A 23,738-nucleotide genomic window follows, 5' to 3' on the forward strand; every position below is an offset into this window, starting at 1 on the left:
CTCATCTTTATAGAGAAAGCCCTCATCACGATCTTGACCTCACATGTGAAAGTTATATATATCGGATCAACATAATAACCATGACTTGATCAAAAAAACATAATAACCATGACTTGATCAAAAAAACATAATAACCATGACCGTCTAAGATTTGTTCCTCTTGTATGGTCTGGAAATACATAATTAAATTTTCTCGGGTCTAGTCCATTAAAAAATAACCTTAACTTATAAATCAATAATTTTAGCTCATAAACCTTAATTTGTGGCTTTCTATTTTTCTCGTTCTTTCGGTTTGATTTGTGTCCTATCTGCTTGCCCTTTTTCTGCTCAACAAGATGGATTAAACAAAAGAGTAATCAAAACTTTAGACCTTGAATGTTAAAACCGATATCTCCCTTTAATGATTCCTCCTCCTCTCTCTCTCACACACACACACAAAGAGACACATAGTTATCATTTATAATTGAAATTTGTTTATCTTGTATTTGTAACTATCATTTGTCTTCATGAGAATATGTTCTTGCCTTGGATGTTAATCTTTTCTCTTTTTGACTTTTACTGTTTTTGAAAGAAGAATATATGATTCCCTTCATGACACGAGTTTATAATTTTTTGGATGGTTGTGACAACTTATGCTGACACTTTGTTCGTTTATCCGTATAACAAAACCTTCTTTTGGGCTTCCGTTAGCACCCATCAATTTGATCAATGCACCCAGGATAATGAGAGAGAACTAAGAAAGTTTTTAAATCCTCTACAATTGAAATTTGACTTTCCAAGTAGAGCCTTATTACATGATAATTAAGCACTTGAGTTGCTTATTGAGATGCACTTGATAAAAACAAAACAACATTGATGCAATTCATTCAGGGTAAGCTTCTATGATTGATAGAAAGCTTGGGATTTTGATGATCTTATAGCGACCAAATCCTCCTTCCCTCAGCAGCTTCTCCCATTCAACTTCACTTCTCTCCTTCCCACTTATTGTTTGTGCCATCATCGTCAGGTCGTACCTTTGAACAAAAAAGTCCAACAGTCCATTATTTGGAAGAAGAACCCCATCTACTATAACCACCTTCCCAATTTTCTCAGGGATAGCTTTGCGACAATTCTTCAGAATTTTAATGCATTTCTCATCATTCCAATTGTGAAGTATCCACTGAATCCCAAATTAGAGTGTCACGAGTTAGTTTTAGTGCATACTTCTCACCAAACTTATTATGGCTCTCAGACTAGTACTATAAATCTAACATTCTGGTACACATTTAATTGACTAAAGATTCATGTTCAAAGTCTAACAAAATAACATTTTTGTGCATGTAATGCATGGATCTTACCTTCATGAAAATGGCATCAGCCTTAGGAATGACATCAAACATGTCACCACCCACATGGATGACACCAGGGTACTTTGGTGCCCTAGCCACCACGTCCGCTAGGTCAAAATTGATACCTCTTATATGTGGATGAGCCTTCACAATCTCAGCCACAGCCGTGCCTAGACCTCCTCCAACATCAACAATCAATCCCACGCAATCAAACCCTTGTTTATAAGTCGACAAGATTGTTTTCATGACAATTCTAGACGTGCATGCCATACCCTCTTTGAAGTAATTTCCCAATTCAGATTTCTCACTTGGGATATCATATAAGCTAAACCCATTTGCTTTCTGAAACCCACATCCACCTTCCTTTATGCATTGGCTTAGGCAATGCCAGGAGGCTAAGTGATGGGATTGATTGGCCATGAGCACTAGAGGGGCCAGGCTTTGCTCCTCATTGCTCAAAAGCCACTTGGATGAACTCGTGAGGCCGTAGAGGGCGTCACCTGTTTTTGGATCAATGGTTGCCTCGAAGAGGTTCCTGTGGACCAAAAATCTCATGAGACGTGAGAGGAGATCAAGGTCGGTTGAAGGTGAGGCAATTTGTAGTGCAATTTGAGATAAGGTGATGGGTTGGCCTTGGCCATGAGAGTTTATGATGTCTGCAATGCCAAGCTCCACAGCACACTTCAAGGCCATGCTCTCAACAAAGTTGTACGTGTAACGCAAAATGTCAACTTGGCCTTGTAGTATGGCTTCCTCTTCCTTCACTTCTAGCATTGCCATGATCTCTCTTTTCAAAGAACTAATAAAAAAAAACTAGTTTATATAGTTAAAACTTTGCAGGGATTAGATATAATGCCTAACATACTAGCGTTTCCTTACGGGATTTGGCATATGAATTCCTTGCTTATCTATCTTGACTTGACATATGACCTAATGTTTAGTCTTGAATCGTGTATTTTCAATTTTACTTAGTCAATAATGGATTTGCATCATGACCAGGATAAGCTAACATGCTGGTATATTTTTATTGTTTTTTGGGCTGGAAACGAAATAATAATACACAAGAAGAAGGAAACACAGAACAGTCCAATCCAACAGGTTTCGCCTGAAAATGGTCTGAGTTCGTCCTATAAATTTCCATCACGCATATACACCATGATATGTGGCAAATCAAAGTTGATACCTTTGGTGTGTGGCCAGGATTTCAATAACCATGACTTGATAAAAAAAAACATAATAACCATGATCGTCTGAAAATTTGTTCCTCTTGTATCACACGGAAATACACAATCCAATTTTCTCGGGTTTAGTTTAGTAAAAAATGATCTTGACTGACAAACCAGTGATTTTAGGTTCGAATTCTCATGACACATTGATGGAGTGTGAACTCACCTCTTCTTCCAAATTTCAGAAAGAAAAAAGGATGCATTAATTGACATAACATAGCATGATTTAAGGTACATGCTAATGGTTTTCTTGCCAACAGTTTCTTATTACGGGGGATATAAAAGCAAGAGAGAAAAGCAAGATGTAATTAGTTTTTATTTTTTGGTGACACATGCAGGAAAGGCCTCGATGATGGAGGGTATATATGGAAGATTGGTGATTTTGTAACGGGAGAAGCCTCCTTCCTCTAACAATTTCTTCCATTCGCTTTCAGTCCTCTCCTCTCCCTTCCGCGCGGGGTGTGATGAACAATCATCAAGAAATCCAACATTGACAGCATATCAATAATTATGACTTTTCCCCTTTTTTACGGTATTGCTTTCCGGCAATTTTTCAAAACCTTCACGCAAACTTCATCACTCCAATTATGCAACACCCATTGCATGTAAATTTTGAAATTATGATCCCAATTCATTTCATTTGATGTGAAATTTCGTTTAAAAAATGGAAAAAACAAAAGTCATTTTTGGTCCCTATAATTTGTTTCAATTTTGGAAAGCGTCAAAATTTGAGGACACATCCCAATTTCAGTCTAATGTTCCGTCCAAAACACTCCTCTTCGTAAGGAAAACGTGCTCTATCACGAAATTTCACTGAAATTTGAACGTGTAATGTGGAGGTTCACATCACATTTTAATGCCATGCAGTTTACAAACCCAAACATGAGAGGCAAAACTAATTGTGTGACCTCTTACCAGTGTTTCATCAAATTGGTATGCTTCCATTTGATCTCTCTTTCTCTCTCACGCATTTAAAGTGTCTGATACTCCCATTCAAAATTTGTCATGCAGCTAGATTTAAAACTTCTTTTTTACATTCATAATAAAACTAAAGAAAAAATAAATAACAAAGACATAAAAGGACAGGGAAGACTCCGCAACCACCTCCCACCCTACTCAACCCCTTACCCAGCAGTGCAGCCCCTCTCCTCTCCTCTCCTCTCTCTCTAAAACTGCAAAATTTTGCTTTCTTAGGAAATTGGAGATGGATCATTTTGTCATTGGTTTAGTTGTGGAGGATACCAAGTCATTATTGATATTTTTTGTTTGATGATTGTAACTAGTGGGCTTTTGTAATTGAGACCCCGGGGACCGGGGGTTGCTCTATCAAGGGAAAGGTTTTTTTCGATGTCTATGCCGAAGGAGAGTAGGCTACTTTGGTTAGACCAATGACCGAACCTTTATGTGTAGAGGCTTGCCTAATCCTCTAGGGATTAGTCTTTTTTCTTTACTTGTTACTTTCTCACTATCAATAAAATATTATCGCTTTCTCAGACAAAAAAATAAAATAAAATTCTATTAGTTTTTTTTTGGTTGCTAAAATACAGTCCCGATTTGAAAAAAGAAAATGCCAGAAATATTCATCCGGAGACATTATAATTGAAACAAATCATTGACATTATAACTGGAAAACAAGGTTGGATAAGATCACGTCACAAATATAAGCTGCCAGTGCCATATTATTAATAACTACAACACTTCACACTGATTTAAATTTTAAATCATACAGGGTAGGCCTCAATAATGGATACCAGAGCTGGAATTTTGATGATTTTGTAGCGAGGGAAACCTCCTTCTTTCAATATCTTCTCCCATTCATTCTCAGTCCTCTCCTTTCCACCTGACGCGTGTGCAATCATCACTAGATCAAGCACCAATCGTGTGTCGTCCAGCAGCCCATCACCACTTGGCTCTAGAACTATATCAACGATCATGATCTTCCCACCTCTCTCTGGTATTGCTTTTCGACAGTTCTTCAAAATCTTGATGCAATCAGAGTCATTCCAATCGTGCATAATAAACTGCATAATCTCAATCAAAAGTTAGTGTATAATAAGCCAATAAGCCCTAGCTTCTTTCTCATACATTTTTTTTTCATGACATACCTTCATGAAAACAGCATCAGCATTTGGAATGTGGTCCTCAAACATGTCACCTCCAACATGTGACACTCCATGGTACGCTGGTGCTGTGGCTACAACATGTGGCAGATCAAAATTGAAACCCCTGATGTTGGGGTAGGCCTGCACAATCTCAGCCACTGCACTTCCGGTCCCACCGCCTACATCCACCAAGGACCCCACCCCATCAAACCCATGTCCATATTCTGTGAGCATTGCCTTCATCACAATCCTAGAAGTGCAGGCCATGCCATCGTTGAACAATTTGTTGAACCCTGGATAGGCAAAGTCCCAAATCTCAAGCCCATGCGCCTTCTTGAAGGCCGAAGGCCCTCCTTCTTTGACACTTTGGCTGAAATAGTGCCATGGCGCCATTAGGGAGGGGTGATTCTCCATCACAAGCATTGGAGCTAGGCTCATCTCCGAGTCATGTAGCAGCCATCGTGACGAGCAGGTCAACCCGTAGACGGGTTCTCCCCCTTCGGACGGGTGATGATCGGCGAAGATGTTTCGGCGGACGAGAAGTCTCATGATGCGTGTGAGGCATGTGATGTCTGGAGAGGGTGCTACTAAGTGTGAGGCTATTTGGGACAAAGTGATCATATGATCAGTAGGAGCATGAGAGTGTATTATATCAGCTATGCGTAGCTCCACAGCACATTTCAAGGCCATGGAATCTGCAAAGCCAAACATGTACTTCCATATATCTGCTTGACCTCTAAGCATTGCCTCAGCCTCTGTTTCTTCCATTTTGATTCTCTAGTGTTCTCACAAACAAAGCATATGCTATAAGCCTATAACATGGGTTATATAAAGATGGGAAGCATAGTAACATACCACACTAATGTCCAAACTTTTTGGTTAAATCTATACTCAATTGCTGGAGCAGCTACTAAACAATTGACAAAGCACCAAGCAGCCGAAAAATTACTATTTATAACATGAGAAATGAGTTGCTAGATCCAAATCTTGGATTGATTGGTTGGTAGATGCATATTGATAGATTTTTGTTTTGTTTTGTTTTTAATAGAAGCGATGGTCTAAACTGAAAATAGAAATCATTGATTGGTTGGGTTTCTCGTACACATTGCCAAGGTGTCATGAGGATTTAAATTTGAGACCACTAGTCTGCAAGTCAACATCCTTTTTCATTAAGCTAGACCTGTTGGCGCATATGTATACAATCTTAAAATGCGAGGAAACTACTAGTAATTTGTGATTGGCTTCAATTTTTTAAAATTTTATTTATTTATTTTCATAAATCGTTAAGTAGTCTTTTTAATTCAAATAATTGTGGATGCTCAAAACGATGTCATCTCAGTTATATCAATAAAAACGTGCAATGCACGTCTAGCAACCAGTCAAGGGCATTGCTCACACACTAACAAACATGACAAGTTTTCGAACATTTTTTCCCCTCCTTTTTTACATGTCTGAGTAGAGTACTTTAATATTGGGATTTATGAACGTTTTTTGTATTTCTTCTCTCTGTTGGAATATAAATTATCAAGTTATGAGTCTTTAATAGTGTAGATGATGAGATTAATATTCAACCATTTTATAATATGAAATTAAGGACAATTATGATTGTAATGAACTAATAAATTATTAATCAATATGAAATGATATTATGAAGTGGGCTAAATCGAGTACTTAGTATCGTATTAAATTATTAACCAGATAGCGCTTGAATGCTCATATTCAAATTATTTTATAATACTTTGTGAAGGGCCCCCTCTAATGCAAAATCCTGGCTCCACCACTGTTCCCATCCCCTTCTATTTCCTAGTTCTTCCCCTCTCTTCTCTTTCCAGTGTCGTTTCTCTAAATCTCTCTCCCTCCTCCAGTCTTCCCTCCCCTCATCTTTTGGGGAGACTTTTGGAGTTGAGATCTGTTTGGATCTTGGATCCTCTTGCCTAGATCTGTTTGGATCTTGGAATTTGTTTGTTTGTTTTGTGTGTTTTTGTTGTAGGTTCTTGGTGGATTTATGTTGTTGCTGGATCTTTTACTTGATTGTGTTGCTAGATTTGTTGTCGCTGGGATGGATGGGTTGTGGTTGCTGCCGACCCAACTTCTTTTGTTGTGTTGTGCTGTTGAAGCAGTCACTGCAAATCACTATAGTCGCCATGATGTAGTTTCCGCTTGGTCCACGCACACATGGTTTTTCTACAGTTTTGGATATGGAGCTGCAAAAATGAAAGTTGACGGTTTGTGTTGGATTGGGTTTTGCCATTGCGGCACTATGGGTTTAGCTTGTATGGTACTACGAGTCTTTTCAGTTTGCCGGAGATGATGTGGAGCGGTGTTCTTGTTTCTTTGTTTGTTGTTGTCTAATAATTCTCATAAACTCTTTAGGAGTTTGCTGAAGTTTGTATTTTACTTTTCGACTTTTTGATACGGATTTGCCGTTTCTGCCGTTGCACGGTGAATCTGTATTGTAAGTCTGAGTATAAGTGCTTTTGTCTGCCGAATTGGAGTTTTAAGACTTTTTATATTTATGCGTAATTCTCTATGGATCAAACCAAATTGTTTTTGTGTTTGGTCACTAGAGATATTGTACTCATATTTGGCACTATGATTGCTCTGAACTTTTTTTTCTATTTTTACCAATAAATTACTATCGCTTTTTCTATAATAAAAAAAGAAAAGAAGTTGTTGTGTTTAATGAGTATCTCGAGTGCAAATATGTTCAAAGTTCGATATTATCACGGTATCACCTACTAATATTAATGATTCCAAGTACAAATTATATTATCTTTTTCATGTATAGTACATGTTCAAGTATAACTCGAACCTTCTCAATTTTCCACATGGAATCAAATTTGTTCCTTTGCCAAATCGAATATAAACATTATGCTCTTTGATCAAATTTGTTCATTTGTGTATCGTACGTGTAAGTTGAAAGCTAGTAAGTAATTGGTTTCCAAAAGATGGCTGTTGATTTTGTCAAGTAGACATTACATTAAAGTTGTGTTTTGTCAAACGATGGTGATTGATGAACAGCTTCTATTTTGGACTTATGAAAATCATAAAACACCCAATTGAGGGAGGCCTTACAGGCATCTTAGCCTGCAGCTTGGTGGGTTGAGCAGAGCCCAGCAATGGTTGAACAAAACCTTATTTTGAGCTTCCAAATGCACTCATCAATTTGATCAATGCACCCTCAGCAGCTTCTTCCATTCAACTTACTTCTCTCCTTCCCACTTATGGTTTGTGTCATCATCGTTAGGTCGCACCTTTGATTCAGTGGATACTGCACAATTGGAATAATGAGAAATGCATTAAAATTCTGAAGAATTATCGCGACGCTATCTCTGAGAAAATTGGGAAGGTGGTTATAGTAGATTGGAAAAATATCATGAGACGTGAGAGGAGATATTGAAGGTGAGGCGATTTGTGCTGCAATTTGGGACAAGGTCTTGGCCATGAGAGTTTATGATGTCTGCAATGCCAAGCTCCACAGCACACTTCAAGGCCATGCTCTCAACAAATTTGTACGTGTAACGCAAAATGTCAACTTGGCCTTGTAGTATGGCTTCCTCTTCCTTCACTTCTAGCATTGCCATGATCTCTCTCTTCAAACAACTAATAAATAAAAACTTAGTTTATATAGTTAAAACTTTGCAGGGATTAGATATAATGCCTAACTTCCTAGCGTTTCGTTACTCGATTTGGCATGTGAATTCCTTGCTTATCTATCTTGACTTGACATATGACCTAATGTTTAGTCTGAATCGTGTATTTTCAATTCTATTTAGTCAAGAATGGATTTGCATCGTAATTACCAGGATAAGCTAACATGCTGGTATATTTTTATTGTTTTATGGGTTGGAAACGAAAAAATAATACACAAGAAGAAGGAAACATAGAACAGTCCAATCCAACTGATTAAAACTGGTTAGGTTTCGCCTGAAAATGGTCTGAGTTCGTCTTATAAATTTCCATCACGCATATACACCATGATATGTGGCAAATCAAAGTTGATACCTTTGGTGTGTGGCCAGGATTTCAATAACCATGACTTGATAAAAAAAACATAATAACTATGATCGTCTGAGATTTGTTCCTTGATGAGCACAAAATTAATACAAGTTTTATCCTTAAATTTATATTTGTTAGTATTTTCTTTTGTATTATGTAAATCTATTAGAGTATTTATATTGTTTTCTTTCCAATCTTGTTTTATATTTAATGAGTGGTTATTTGTAGATATTAAGTGTTTTCCACCAATGCCAAATGAAAAGAAGAAGCAATCAATTTCATCTATGCTCTAGGACATGCATGCAAGCTTCCATCATTGAAAAAATAAAGAAAGAATGAATAAACAATGAAGGAGAAGTTCAAATTGACTACTTGCAACCAATGAATGCAAAGAAGAATGATGATGCTTGAGTTGTTATCTAGCTACAATTTGAACTAAGTTGCTGCAGTTTTTTTATAAGATACGAGAGATGAGATGGAGCAAGTGGAGCAAGTGGAGCAATTGATAAGAAGACTCAAAGATCTTTGTGAAACCAAAGTAAAGGAAGTAGGCTAAAGATGAGAAAGATATTTGGAAAAGTAAGCTACTTGATTATTATATAATTCAAGACTCCCTTTCTTTGGCTATAAATACAAGTTTTGAGCAAAGATCAAAAGATATAGAGATATAGAGGAAGAAACACACGGCAAGAGATAGAGAGAAAGAGTGGGGAAGAAAGAGAACAATGATGGAAAGGAAAGAACCAAGAGCTAATAACTCTTTTAAACTTGTTCTTCCTTTCCTAGTTCTCATTTAATTTATGTATTTTAGTTTCTTTGTTTTGTTTTAAATATTATTTATGTCTATTTAAATTACCTAACTAAGGTTGGATGAAACACCATTATTAAATAAAGTTCTAGTTTTTATTTTCAATTCTCAATTATTGTGGTGTTCAATGATTATAATTTTCACTTCACATGATTAATAGATTAAAATTCTTTTCACCACTTCTATCATGTATTGTGAGATATAACATGTATTTGTGGTAGTTAAGAGTTTGGATTAATCTATTAATTCATCCTTGGTTTATATTTCTAATTTACAAATTTCTTTGATATTTTGTTATTCAAATGAACTTTTTCACATAGGACGCTTAGGAAACTTTGATCCTTTGTAGTTAAATAATTTTGTTTACATATTATGCTTAGAATTTGTACTTATGAAGGGAAGGAAAATTTACTTATGATCTAAATTACAAGCTTAAATGATAAATCTTGAGAAAGCATTAGATTGATTTCTAGATTGCTACTCCATGGGAATTGAAAGATAAATAATTAGAATCTTATGGAATGATGGTGTGGATTCTAATACCTCATGGTTCCGTAGGCTAGCTTTTAATATAAGTGTGTAATTTTTATTAGTTTGATCCAAACTTAAGCTTTAATGTGAATTTGTAGTATTTGTTCAAATGGAATTTGTAGTTTTCTTTTTAATTAATTGATGAAAGTTTGATAATCTATTTCATGGGTTCAATCATGTTTTTCCCATAGTGTAGTAAAAACTTTCATGCTTTTAAAAGAGAAGAGAATTACTAAAGATTAAAAGAATTTTGATGAAGATTATTTTTTGATAGTTTGTTGCCAATGGTACAAGTTATGCTTAGAATACTTCTAAAGGAAATTAAAAAGAGCTTTAATTATTTTGAACAACTACAATGGAAAATATTTTGTGGATCAAATTATTAAGAGTTGCATGTTTATGTTAAAAGTGGAAACCTAATACCTTAGTTATTTTTCTCATAAATGTAAATCTTAATTTCAGTTTATTGTCATTTCTATATTTGTTTTATGCTTTATCTTATTTTATTTTCTTTTTGAACAAACAAATCACCATATGAATCAACTAGGTTGGCAATGAAATTAACTTGGGTGAAATTGGTTTTCTATCTTTACATGCAATCCCTTGGGTACGATCTCGCTCTTACACGCTTATGCTATATTCGATTCGTGCGCTTGCGAGTTTATAAATTTTAAAACACCTCTTTTGAGGCACAACAAGTTTTTGGCGCCGTTGCCGGGGATTGCAACGGAAAACTAATCAAATTTTGGTTAATTAAATTCTTCCACTAGTTATAATTTAGTTTTGTAATATAAAAAAAATTAAAAAAATCGAAATTAAAAAAAAAATTCAGATTTTGTTGATTCTTTTGTTTATATTGTAATATCATTGTGTATTAATTTTTCATTTCTTTGTTTCAGTTATATCATCAAAGCTTCTTTTGGTGCAGCTTTGGACTTGAAAGAAGTTTTATATTTTATTTTATTTTAAGAAAGTTCATTTCTTTTTCTTTATGTCAATTTGTGTGCTTATTGCTTGAACTGATTTGTGTGCTTGTTTGTACATGTATCAATAAAAAAAAAAAAAAAGAGGAAAAGAAGACAACTCTAATCATAAGGAGGAGAAGTGTGGAGTAGTAGGAGAAGTCGCGACCTCCAAATGCATCCATGCTCGACCTAATTGCTTCAAGGGGGATAATTCCAATCCTTTCTCTTTTCTTGTTTTTTATTATTGTTATAAAAAATAAATAAATATTAAAAAAAAAAAAAACTCATAACTGTTGGTAACTCCAGTGAGCGTCTTCGTTAATACAGTGTCTAGGAGTTCTTTAGGCGACACCTTCGGTGTTTAAGAAGTTTGGGTTTTAAGCGGGACCATTGTGACCCCTCCAACCTTCCCGGATCCCCTGGCTGTTTTTTCTGAGGCCCTTAACTGGTCATCCGTGAGTTGCTTGTATATTTGTGTCTTTAAAATAAGTTATTTTTTACAAAGTGTTAAAAATAAAAAAATAATTTTAAAAAAAAAAACAATATAATTTTTGCTTATTTCTTTGTGTGGTTATTTTTGTATTTTTTTTATGACTGTTTATTTTGTATTTGTATAGATTTTAGTTTTCTTTTTGTGTGTTTTATTTTATTTTGGTCTTTATTTCTTTTTGCTTGGATTTTATTTATTTATTATTTTTGTCTTTCATTCTGTACGGGATAAATACCAAAGGGATTGACACGCATATTTTCCAGGTATTATCTTTCTATTTAAGTACTGTAAAAAAAATAAAAATAAAAATAATAAATAAATAAATAAACAGATCGGAACCCGATCTCCAACTAAGGCAATTCTGAATTTCTTGTTTCTCTTTGCTTTTATTACTGTAATTCTTTCTTTCTTTCTTTTACTTGTTTATGTATTTAATTTGTTGTTAAGTTTGGGAAGTAGATTGCTTCTTGATTGCACACACGGAAATTTGGCTCGAATACTTATTCATTTCATAAACATGTGATTACATACATAGACGTGAAAATGCATACATATATTTAAAAATCACATGTTTCTTCCCAGATATTGAGCCACCTGAGGCATCATACTAATTGCCTCTATTTTCTCTTATTTGTAGAATCTGCAAAAGCTCTGCATGATCATTGTTTCTCTTCCACAGTGCTTCTACTTGCTGGTTGGCACAGTAGAGCCGCTTTTGCAAATCCGCCACCTGAGCCTTCAAAGAGGCTACTTCCTCGGTCAGAACTGCGCACTCTCGCGTCCTCGCCAGTAATCTTATGCCCAGATTTATGGAGGAGGTTGCGTGGAGAACAGTTAAATCATGAGACTCCTCCACCGCGGCCTTGTCTGACCTCTGTGTCATGTACAGATGATCTGCCGGTGTGAGTCTCCTAACAGTCATCCCTCCTGGCAGCACTACTCTTCTCGGCATTGCCTCAGCAAAGTTTGAGGCCGAGCCATGATGATATGTGGAGTTTGGGAAGACGGATTGAGGAGGAGCACTTACTTGAGCCACTGATGGCGCAAGGGCCAACTCTAGATTCAAATCATCGAGGGAAGTGGGTGAGGTTGCCATTGTGATTTGTGTTTCTTGCTTATTGATGTTTTACTCTGAGTTTTCAGGATGAAACACAGACGCAAGCTCAACTCCACAGAGACGGGTTAAATAGACTTCGGCTTCTGCGTTTGTTTCTCTCGGATTCCCTAACGTTTTGCAGCCGCGTGTTTTTAGAGGGGAGAAATTTTTTTTTTTTCTTTTACCTTCACTTTCACTTTTACCTTCACTTTCACTTTTACTTTCGCTTTCACTTTTACTTTCACTTTCACTTTCCGTGTTTTCTGCTTAAATATTGAACGCTGTCTCTGCACGCCGACACGTCCCTTCCTTCTTTTATCCGTGACCTTCCCTTTCCAGTTTTTATTTTTCTATATATATATATATATTTTTAAAATTTTGGAAATGTGTTTATTTTTCTTTTTCTTTTTCTTTTATAACTTAGTTTATTTTCTTTCCGAAAAAAAAAAAATTAAATTTTGGGCTTTCGTTTGGATTGGGTTTTCAATTGATTTGGAGGTTCCAATGGGCTGGACTTCTTCGTCTTTTGGGTTTCGGTTTGCGTAGAACTGTTTGTTAGGGTTTACTGTTTTGTTTGGTTATTTTTGTTTTCCTTTATTTTTATTTTTATTTTTTATTATTTTTGCAACTAAATTATAATTTTAATTCTTTTTTGTTCTTTTATTTAATTGCTTTACTCCATTTCATTTCTTGTTATAACTTTGTTGATACCTACATTCTTCAACATTGGGGACAATGTTTGATTTAGGTTTGGGGGTAAGGTTTAGAAGTTTTGTTTTTAAATTTTTAGGGTAGTTTTGTTTTTATTATTATTTTATTCCCAAAAATTTTAAAAAAAAAATGGTGTTATCTCTAGATTTTTATGCTTACTATCATCAAATCAGATTTAACACTCATGAATGATTTTTACGATTGGAAACATATGATTAAATTTTAAACCCATAATTTTAGTTTTTTTTCACTTATTTCTATTTAGTGGATAATTCATGAGTTATACTTTGAACTCTCACATGCACATCAACACTTTTGTGAGAATGAAAGAAAAGATCAATTATAGTTAACTTTGTTGTTTTAAGTAGAGTTAGAAGACATTGCTCTTGATTGACCTTGGCGCAAAAAAAAAAACACAAATAAGTAAATAAATAAAATAATAATAATGATGTTAATTTATCCAGAGTTTTACTTAGTAACCGGGCCTCTTGCCTAAACAGCAGCGAGTGTTCGCGTCAAACGGTAAAGTTTTGAGGTAAATACATTTTGTGACTAGTTTAGTTCTGTAGCCTTTTTAACTCGAGTTAATAAGCCCTTAGGGGTGTTTCTACACCTAATGCCTTAAAACCTTTGGTTTGAGAGTCGTTGGCCTAAATCTCGCTACATGGGTTAATTAGAAAGCTTAATGGAACTAAACATTGCACAGTCAATTTATTAAAATTAAAAATTTTAAAAAAAAAAAATTGTATATATATGCCTTGGTTAGTTATTTGCACTGAATTTTGATAATGATTGAAATAATGAGGTTACTGTGATTGAAATTGACTTTTGTCTCTAAAATGTGTTGGTTCACTTAAACACCAAAGGAAACAAATGAAAAATTTACTAAATAATTATAAGTGATCGAGACTTTATGTGGGGATTAATTTGAAGCATGTTTGCTCTTTTAAAAATTGTTCATGAATTTTCAATCCAGATAGCTTTTGATGATGGTTAAGCATTTGTTTTCAAATTTTGTTGTAGCATAAATTTTTAAACTCTCATTTCGATGTTTGTGGGTATCATCACTGAAAGCCCTCACGAGACTATACTCGTCCACTAGGGTAACCTAGGGGTTTAAAGGCTTGTTGCATATGCTAAATGCAATCGAGATCCCTGCGAAAGTGGCTTAGTTCTCTTTTCTACTTAGTTTTTATTTTCTTTTGCTCGAGGACTAGCAAAATATAGGTTTGGGGGTATTTGATGAGCACAAAATTAATACAAGTTTTATCCTTAAATTTATATTTGTTAGTATTTTCTTTTGTATTATGTAAATCTATTAGAGTATTTATATTGTTTTCTTTCCAATCTTGTTTTATATTTAATGAGTGGTTATTTGTAGATATTAAGTGTTTTCCACCAATGCCAAATGAAAAGAAGAAGCAATCAATTTCATCTATGCTCTAGGACATGCATGCAAGCTTCCATCATTGAAAAAATAAAGAAAGAATGAATAAACAATGAAGGAGAAGTTCAAATTGACTACTTGCAACCAATGAATGCAAAGAAGAATGATGATGCTTGAGTTGTTATCTAGCTACAATTTGAACTAAGTTGCTGCAGTTTTTTTATAAGATACGAGAGATGAGATGGAGCAAGTGGAGCAAGTGGAGCAATTGATAAGAAGACTCAAAGATCTTTGTGAAACCAAAGTAAAGGAAGTAGGCTAAAGATGAGAAAGATATTTGGAAAAGTAAGCTACTTGATTATTATATAATTCAAGACTCCCTTTCTTTGGCTATAAATACAAGTTTTGAGCAAAGATCAAAAGATATAGAGATATAGAGGAAGAAACACACGGCAAGAGATAGAGAGAAAGAGTGGGGAAGAAAGAGAACAATGATGGAAAGGAAAGAACCAAGAGCTAATAACTCTTTTAAACTTGTTCTTCCTTTCCTAGTTCTCATTTAATTTATGTATTTTAGTTTCTTTGTTTTGTTTTAAATATTATTTATGTCTATTTAAATTACCTAACTAAGGTTGGATGAAACACCATTATTAAATAAAGTTCTAGTTTTTATTTTCAATTCTCAATTATTGTGGTGTTCAATGATTATAATTTTCACTTCACATGATTAATAGATTAAAATTCTTTTCACCACTTCTATCATGTATTGTGAGATATAACATGTATTTGTGGTAGTTAAGAGTTTGGATTAATCTATTAATTCATCCTTGGTTTATATTTCTAATTTACAAATTTCTTTGATATTTTGTTATTCAAATGAACTTTTTCACATAGGACGCTTAGGAAACTTTGATCCTTTGTAGTTAAATAATTTTGTTTACATATTATGCTTAGAATTTGTACTTATGAAGGGAAGGAAAATTTACTTATGATCTAAATTACAAGCTTAAATGATAAATCTTGAGAAAGCATTAGATTGATTTCTAGATTGCTACTCCATGGGAATTGAAAGATAAATAATTAGAATCTTATGGAATGATGGTGTGGATTCTAATACCTCATGGTTCCGTAGGCTAGCTTTTAATATAAGTGTGTAATTTTTATTAGTTTGATCCAAACTTAAGCTTTAATGTGAATTTGTAGTATTTGTTCAAATGGAATTTGTAGTTTTCTTTTTAATTAATTGATGAAAGTTTGATAATCTATTTCATGGGTTCAATCATGTTTTTCCCATAGTGTAGTAAAAACTTTCATGCTTTTAAAAGAGAAGAGAATTACTAAAGATTAAAAGAATTTTGATGAAGATTATTTTTTGATAGTTTGTTGCCAATGGTACAAGTTATGCTTAGAATACTTCTAAAGGAAATTAAAAAGAGCTTTAATTATTTTGAACAACTACAATGGAAAATATTTTGTGGATCAAATTATTAAGAGTTGCATGTTTATGTTAAAAGTGGAAACCTAATACCTTAGTTATTTTTCTCATAAATGTAAATCTTAATTTCAGTTTATTGTCATTTCTATATTTGTTTTATGCTTTATCTTATTTTATTTTCTTTTTGAACAAACAAATCACCATATGAATCAACTAGGTTGGCAATGAAATTAACTTGGGTGAAATTGGTTTTCTATCTTTACATGCAATCCCTTGGGTACGATCTCGCTCTTACACGCTTATGCTATATTCGATTCGTGCGCTTGCGAGTTTATAAATTTTAAAACACCTCTTTTGAGGCACAACATTCCTCTTGTATCACACGGAAATACACAATCCAATTTTCTTGGATTTAGTTTAGTGAAAAATGACCTTGATTGACAAACCAGTGATTTTAGGTTCGAATTCTCACGACACATTGATGGTGTGTGAACCCACCTCTTCTTCCAAATTTCAGGAAGAAAAAAGGATGCATTAATTGACATAACATAGCATGATTTAAGGTACATGCTAATGGTTTTCTTGCCAACAGTTTCTTATTACAGGGGATATAAAAGCAAGAGAGAAAAGCAAGATGTAATTAGTTTTTATTTTTTGGTGACACATGCAGGAAAGGCCTCGATGATGGAGGGTATATATGGAAGATTGGTGATTTTGTAACGGGAGAAGCCTCCTTCCTCTAACAATTTCTTCCATTCGCTTTCAGTCCTCTCCTCTCCCTTCCGCGCGGGGTGTGATGAACCATCATCAAGAAATCCAACACTGACAGCATATCAATAATTATGACTTTTCCCCTTTTTTACGGTATTGCTTTCCGGCAATTTTTCAAAACCTTCACGCAAACTTCATCACTCCAATTATGCAACACCCATTGCATGTAAATTTGGAAATTATGATCCCAATTCATTTCATTTGATGTGAAATTTCGTTTAAAAAAAGGAAAAAACAAAAGTCACTTTCAGTCCCTATAATTTGTTCTAATTTTGGAAAGCGTCAAAATTTAAGGACACTTCCCAATTTCAGTTTAATGTTCCGTCCAAAACACTCCTCTTTGTAAGGAAAACGTGCTATGTCACGAAATTTCACTGAAATTTGAACGTGTCTATAAATTGGTAATGTGGAGGTTCACATCACATTTTAATGCCATGCAGTTTACAAACCCAAACATGAGAGGCAAAACTAATTGTGTGACCTCTTACGAGTGTTTAATCAAATTGCTATGCTTCCATTTGATCTCTCTTTCTCTCTCACGCATAGAAAGTGTTTATTAGGGAGTTACAATAGTATTTCAGTTACAATAGTTAATCCTACTAATGATAGGAAATGGTCAGTTGTCAGTTACGTTGTTATTAGGCCATAACTCCATATTTATGTTTATGATAATGACTTGTTGTAACTGTAGATTATTCTCTACAGACTTTATATATATTGTATAATGATCATATGAATAATATAAGGGAAAATCAGTTTCTACATGGTATCAGAGCTAATGGCTAACGCCGATTAGCGATCCTCTAGTTGCCAACATTGAGAGTCGTTGGCGCTCCTCACCCGTAAGAGTGTTCGTTTCTGTACAATCATTTTTCCTCTCCTCTTCTCAAAGATGAATATTGTTGTTTTTTTTTCCCTCTCCTCCACTGCTTAGTACCTCTTCCACTCCTCAGATACCTAGTCCCACTCCTCATCCATGTCCGTCTCTTACCATGATGGTCAGATCTCTGTTCTCCCTCAGAGAACACACCTCTCTATCCTTGTTTCCCTCTTTCTCTTGAAATCTCTCTCCACTTCTTTGTCTCCGTCGCGCCGCCTCTCTTCCATCTGCAAGCCTTGTCAACGCTTGCCGGATTTTATCCTAGTCTACGATTGTGGTTTCCCTCTCCCATGTTTTTCTGATGGTTTCTCTATCGTGGTTTCCATATCGTTCACCTAGCTGTCTCTCTTTCCTTTGCGGGCCTCGTCAACGCTTGCCGAGCCTTCTTTGCTGTGCTACACTGCCGCTATTCCCTTTGCACAGCCCTTGTTTCTTCCTCTGTGTTGCCGACTTGGTATCGACCACTCAAGCCCTATCACTGTGTTGCCGACTTGGTATCTCTATGTTGTTGCTTTGGTATCGGCCTCTCACGCTCTATCTCTGCTCAACCGGTGTTCTCCTCCCCTCTTAAACCCAATCTCTTTCTTTGATTTTACTACTGGTCTCTGTCTTTCGCTGTTCTTTTGCGCTGCCTTTCTTATTCTCTGTTACTGGTATTGTCTTCGTATCTTTATAATTCTTTTATATTATTGGGATGTTTTCTTCTCTTCTTTTCAATTGTGTTTTCTCTCTCCTCGTCATGGGTTGTTTCTGGCATCTTGAGTTTCCTTCCTTCTATGAGCCCATGCGCTCCTTCCCATCTTGTGTTCTCTCTCCCTCTCTTGACTACTTTCTCCTTTTGATGAGTGTTCAATTTTCTCCTCTTTTTCTCTCCTTTTTCCATCTTTATTTTGAAAGGATTTTCTCTTTATGTGTTTTGCCCATACTATCTTTTCATTTCTGTCTCACTTGGTTTCTTTCTTTATTTCTTATTATTGTTTTTTGGGTCAATAATCTCTTTTTATTTTAATCTCTATGGGCCCTATGCTCTTGTGATGATCCTTTCTTTATCACTTCTCTGTTCCCACGTGGTTTTCTTCCCCATACCTTATTTTATTGTTTCTATGTTGCTTTGAAATTCAAACTTGCCCATGCTCTTTTTTCTTTTCTTTGTGTCCCAAGTTGGTTTCACCTCCTATCCCCTATTGTTGTGCCACCCTCTCTTAACCCCATTATTCCCTTCAAATATTCCTTCTGCTTTCGTTGCACACATCCCTTTCTACTTACCATGTGATAAATTTTCTTTTGTTTCCACTTCCTCTCTTCCTATGGGTGTAACTTTTTTTTCTTTTCTACATGGCTACTTCTTTTCTCGCTTACCGCATGCTCTTTATCCTACCTAAATGGTGATTCCTAGGTAGAGTTATGTTTCGTAGGTGCCTAAAGTTGTTTCCTAGGTCCATTTGACTTGTATGTCAGCCCATCATTTTATTCCTTTCTTCAATGAGCCTGTGCGCTCCTTCACTTCCTGCCTTTCAATGGGCGTTATGTTTACTTTGTTTCTCTCATGCTGTTGTTGCAACTCTGGAGATTGGAGTTCTTCTTTTTGGTTCCCCTTACTGGACTACTACAACCGACTGCTGCCGTCATCTCCATTACTATGTAGTTTCTTCATTCAAATCTTGCTATGCTGTGTGTGCTCGATTTGCGGGGGAGTATTAGGGAGTTACAATAGTATTTCAGTTACAATAGTTAATCCTACTAATGATAGGAAATGGTCAGTTGTCAGTTATGTTGTTATTAGGCCATAACTCCATATTTATGTTTATGATAATGGCTTGTTGTAACTGTAGATTATTCTCTACAAACTTGATATATATTGTATAATGATCTTATAAATAATATAAGGGAAAATCAGTTTCTACAGTTTGATACTCCCATTCAAAATTTGTCATGCAGAAAGATTTAAAACTTTTTTTTTTTACATTCATAATAAAACTAAAGAAAAAATAAATAACAAAGACATAAAAGGACAGGGAAGACGCCGCAACCACCTCCCACTCTACTCAACCCCTTACCCAGCAGTGCAGCCCCTCTCCTCTCCTCTCCTCTCCTCTCCTCTCTCTCTCTCTCTCTCTCTCAAACTGCAACGTGTCTTGAACCCATGGAACCACCAGCTAGATCTCATAAGCATTGAAAATGAGTCCAATTTTATTCAATTACCATTGACACATAATTTTTTCCGAATGGTTCTCTCTTTCTCCTGATTTTTTATTTTCTTAATTATATTTCAAAATATAATAATTGGGTTTCTTGTCCAACTGTAAAAAAAATTGGTTTGAAAAATGACACGGTAAATTTTGAATTAGAATATCACAAACTGACATGACGATACAGTCTTATTCTACAATTTCTCATTAAATTGAGGAGAATCTTAACGTATCTATATAGTAGTTAGTGGACAATTAAAAATTCCGTTTCGATTCTATAGACGAGCATAAGGACAACTAGTAGGTATATTCTTGATTTGGTGTGGATATGCAAACGTGAGCAATAAAAAGAGATTTCATATTTCTTCATTCAGAGGCGTTGGTTGCTAGGTTAGGTGTGCTATTTTTTAGGTGAAAAGGCGATTGACTAATGTTATTTTTTGGAGTGATATTCTTCAGATCGTCACATCGATTAGGCTCTCCATTATTGGATCGTTTTGTCATTGGTTTAGTTGTGGAGGATACCAAAATTTTCCTTTCTTAGGAAACTGGAGATGGATTTACCCATATTCGTCGTACTGTGAATGGCATGGCTCATCATCTTGCAAAATGTGTGGTTCATTGCGGAGGCCTTTCCATCTGATTTGAGGACCCTCCAGATAGATTTCATTAATCATTATTGATATTTTTTGTTTAAGGATTGTAACTAGTGGGCTTTTGCGATTGAGACCCTGGGGGACTGGGGGGTGCTCTATCAAGAGAAAGGTTCTTTTCGATGGCTATGTCGAAGGAGAGTAGGCTACTTGGTTGGACCAATGACCGAACCTCTAGAGGCTTGCCTAATCCTCTAGGGATCAGTCGTTTTTTTTTTACTTGTTACTTTCTCACTATCAATAAAATATTATCGCTTTCCCAGACAAAAAAAATAAAATAAAATTCTATTAGTTTTTGTTGTTGTTTATAAAATACAGTCCCGATTTGAAAAAAGAAAATGCCAGAAATATTCATCCGGTGACATTATAATTGAAACGAATCATTGACATTATAACTGGAAAACAAGGTTGGATAAGATCACGTCACAAATATAAGCTGCCAGTGCCATATTATTAGTATCTACAACACTTCACACTGTGATTTAAAAATTTTAAATCACACAGGGTAGGCCTCAATAATGGATAACAGAGCTGGAATTTTGATGATTTTGTAGCGAGGGAAACCTCCTTCTTTCAATATCTTCTCCCATTCATTCTCAGTCCTCTCCTTTCCACCTGACGCGTGTGCAATCATCACTAGATCAAACACCAATCGTGTGTCGTCCAGCACCCCATCACCACTTGGCTCTAGAACTATATCAACGATCATGATCTTCCCACCTCTCTCTGGTATTGCTTTTCGACAGTTCTTCAAAATCTTGATGCAATCACAGTCATTCCAATCGTGCATAATCCACTGCATAATCTCAATCAAAAGTTAGTTATAATAAGCCAATAAACCCTAGCTCCTTTCTCATACATTTTTTTTTTCATGACATACCTTCATGAAAACAGCATCAGCATTTGGAATATGGTCCTCAAACATGTCACCTCCAACATGTGACACTCCATGGTACGCTGGTGCTGTGGCTACAACATGTGGCAGATCAAAATTGAAACCCTTGATGTTAGGGTAGGCCTGCACAATATCAGCCACTGCACTTCCGGTCCCACCGCCTACATCCACCAAGGACCCCACCCCATCAAACCCGTGTCCATATTCTGTGAGTATTGCCTTCATCGCAATCCTAGCCGTGCAGGCCATGCCATCGTTGAACAATTTGTTGAACCCTGGATTTTCAGAGGCAAACTCCCAAATCTCAAGCCCATGCGCCTTCTTGAAGGCCCAAGGCCCTCCTTCTTTGACGCATTGGCTGAAATAGTGCCATGGCGCCATTAGGGAGGGGTGATTCTCCATCACAAGCATTGGAGCTAGGCTCATCTCCGAGTCATGTAGCAGCCATCGAGACGAGTAGGTCAACCCATAGACGGGTTCTCCCCCTTCGGACGGGTGATGGACGGCGAAGATGTTTCGGCGGACGAGAAGTCTCATGATGCGTTTGAGGCATGTGATGTCTGGAGAGGGTGCTACTAAGTGTGAGGCTATTTGGGACAGAGTGATCATATGATCAGTAGGAGCATGAGAGTGTATTATATCAGCTATGCGTAGCTCCACAGCACATTTCAAGGCCATGGAATCTGCAAAGCCAAACATGTACTTCCATATATCTGCTTGACCTCTAAGCATTGCCTCAGCCTCTGTTTCTTCCATTTTGATTCTCTAGTGTTCTCACAAACAAAGCATATGCTATAAGCCCATAACACGGGTAATATAAAGAAGGGAAGCATAGTAACATACCACACTAATGTCCAAACTTTTTGGTTAAATCTATACACAATTGTTGGAGCAGGTACTAAACAATTGACACTAAGCACTAAGCAGCCGACAAATTATTATTTATAACAGGAGAAATCAATTGCTAGGTCCAAATCTTGGATTGATTGGTTGGTAGATGCACATCGATAGATTTTTGTTTTGTTTTGTTTTTAATAGAAGAGATAGTCTAAACAGTAAATAGAAATCATTGATTGGTTGGGTTTCTCATACACACTGACAACGTGTTATGGGGATTCAAATTTGAGACCACTAATTTGCAAGTCAACATCATTTTTCATTGAGCTAGACCCGTTGGCGCATATGTATACAATCTTAAGATGCAATGAAACTGCTAGTAATTTGTGATTGGCTTCAGTTTTTTAAAATTTATTTATTTATTTTCATAAATCGTTAAGTAGTCTTTTTAATCCAAATAATTGTGGATGCTCAAATCGATGTCATCCCGGTTAGATCAATAAAAACGTGCAATGCATGTCTAGCAACCAGTCAAGGGCATTGCTCACACTAAAAAACATGAAAAGGTTTCGATGTATCAATATCACCACATGCTTTTAACAGTTCTTATGAGCTCTTCAATTTGGTCACATTATAAATCCGGAATGTATGGGGATGCAATTGAAATTATGAGAGAGATCTTCCCCTGTTTGTGGACAGCCATTATATATAGCGGAAATGTTTTAATACATTGGAAGATGTTCCTACTTCGAGTAATATTCTAATGGATTTTTTACAGACACAAAAAGCTAGCTAGCTACTGGTACAATAGGTTGTAAGCCGGTTGTTGAGGCCCAAAAAATTCACAGTTCGGCCCAAATAAATTCTCGGCCCAATGCAATACCTTACCGAGAAGAAACCCGATTTGGGCACGCGAAAGTTCGTCATATGCGCTTGCACACATGCCACGCCAAGCAAATAAGCAACACGCCACGCTACAAGCTTAAGTGGGCCCAAGCCACGCAAGATGCCCAGGGCTTGCTTGAGTAGGTTGTGGTATGGATGGTAATAAGTTGTCATGAGACCCATTGATGGACCGAGAAATGGAAGTTCCGGGTCGCTTGGGAGCCTCGGAATTCAGGCCCATTTCTTAGGCCCAAAAATATGGGTAAGTACAAGAGAGAGAATAGTCCATTACTCCAACCAAGAATGGCCCATTGCCTCAATCAAGATGGCCCAACACTTAAGGGTAGCCCATTTATTTAATTATTGTCATGAAAGGCCCATACAATTAGGATAAGAAATATCAAAAACTCCAGCACTTGACTAGAGGACAAAGCTGCGCAAGGAGCTTGGAGGACCACGTGCACAGAGCAGCTGTAGAGCTTCAACCATGGAAGGAATAAGTTCCAAGCAAAAACCTTCAAGGGACCAAGGGATATTGGTGCGCAAGGAA

General features: G+C 36.0%; 3 protein-coding genes across 4 annotated transcripts; all 3 read right to left on the reverse strand.

Moving 5' to 3' along the window:
* Positions 1 to 742: 742 nt before the first annotated feature.
* LOC110772240 ((R,S)-reticuline 7-O-methyltransferase-like) lies at positions 743 to 2,135 on the reverse strand. The gene is made up of 2 exons (XM_021976665.2): positions 1,338 to 2,135; positions 743 to 1,159 (listed from the first exon to the last, which is right to left on the reverse strand). The coding sequence occupies exons 1-2, from the start codon at positions 2,106 to 2,108 to the stop codon at positions 863 to 865; spliced, it is 1,068 nt and encodes a 355-aa protein (XP_021832357.1). The 5' UTR covers positions 2,109 to 2,135; the 3' UTR covers positions 743 to 862.
* A 2,018-nt stretch (positions 2,136 to 4,153) lies between these two features.
* LOC110772239 (xanthohumol 4-O-methyltransferase) lies at positions 4,154 to 8,247 on the reverse strand. Of its 2 annotated transcripts, XM_088251128.1 has the most exons (3): positions 8,094 to 8,247; positions 4,660 to 5,283; positions 4,154 to 4,575 (listed from the first exon to the last, which is right to left on the reverse strand). In XM_088251128.1, exons 1-3 carry the CDS (start codon positions 8,238 to 8,240, stop codon positions 4,276 to 4,278), a joined length of 1,071 nt encoding a protein of 356 aa, XP_088107254.1. In that variant the 5' UTR covers positions 8,241 to 8,247; the 3' UTR covers positions 4,154 to 4,275. The 2 variants fall into 2 exon arrangements, with proteins under 2 accessions (XP_088107254.1, XP_021832356.2); XM_021976664.2 differs by lacking the exon at positions 8,094 to 8,247 and having other exon boundaries at positions 4,660 to 5,596.
* Positions 8,248 to 20,910: 12,663 nt separating this feature from the next.
* LOC110772221 (xanthohumol 4-O-methyltransferase-like) lies at positions 20,911 to 22,308 on the reverse strand. The gene is made up of 2 exons (XM_088249951.1): positions 21,452 to 22,308; positions 20,911 to 21,367 (listed from the first exon to the last, which is right to left on the reverse strand). Exons 1-2 carry the CDS (start codon positions 22,220 to 22,222, stop codon positions 21,068 to 21,070), a joined length of 1,071 nt encoding a protein of 356 aa, XP_088106077.1. The 5' UTR covers positions 22,223 to 22,308; the 3' UTR covers positions 20,911 to 21,067.
* Positions 22,309 to 23,738: the final 1,430 nt, after the last annotated feature.

This window comes from Prunus avium, chromosome 3, assembly GCF_965620075.1.
Source record: "Prunus avium chromosome 3, drPruAviu1.hap1.1, whole genome shotgun sequence".
Classification (NCBI taxonomy): domain Eukaryota; kingdom Viridiplantae; phylum Streptophyta; class Magnoliopsida; order Rosales; family Rosaceae; genus Prunus; species Prunus avium.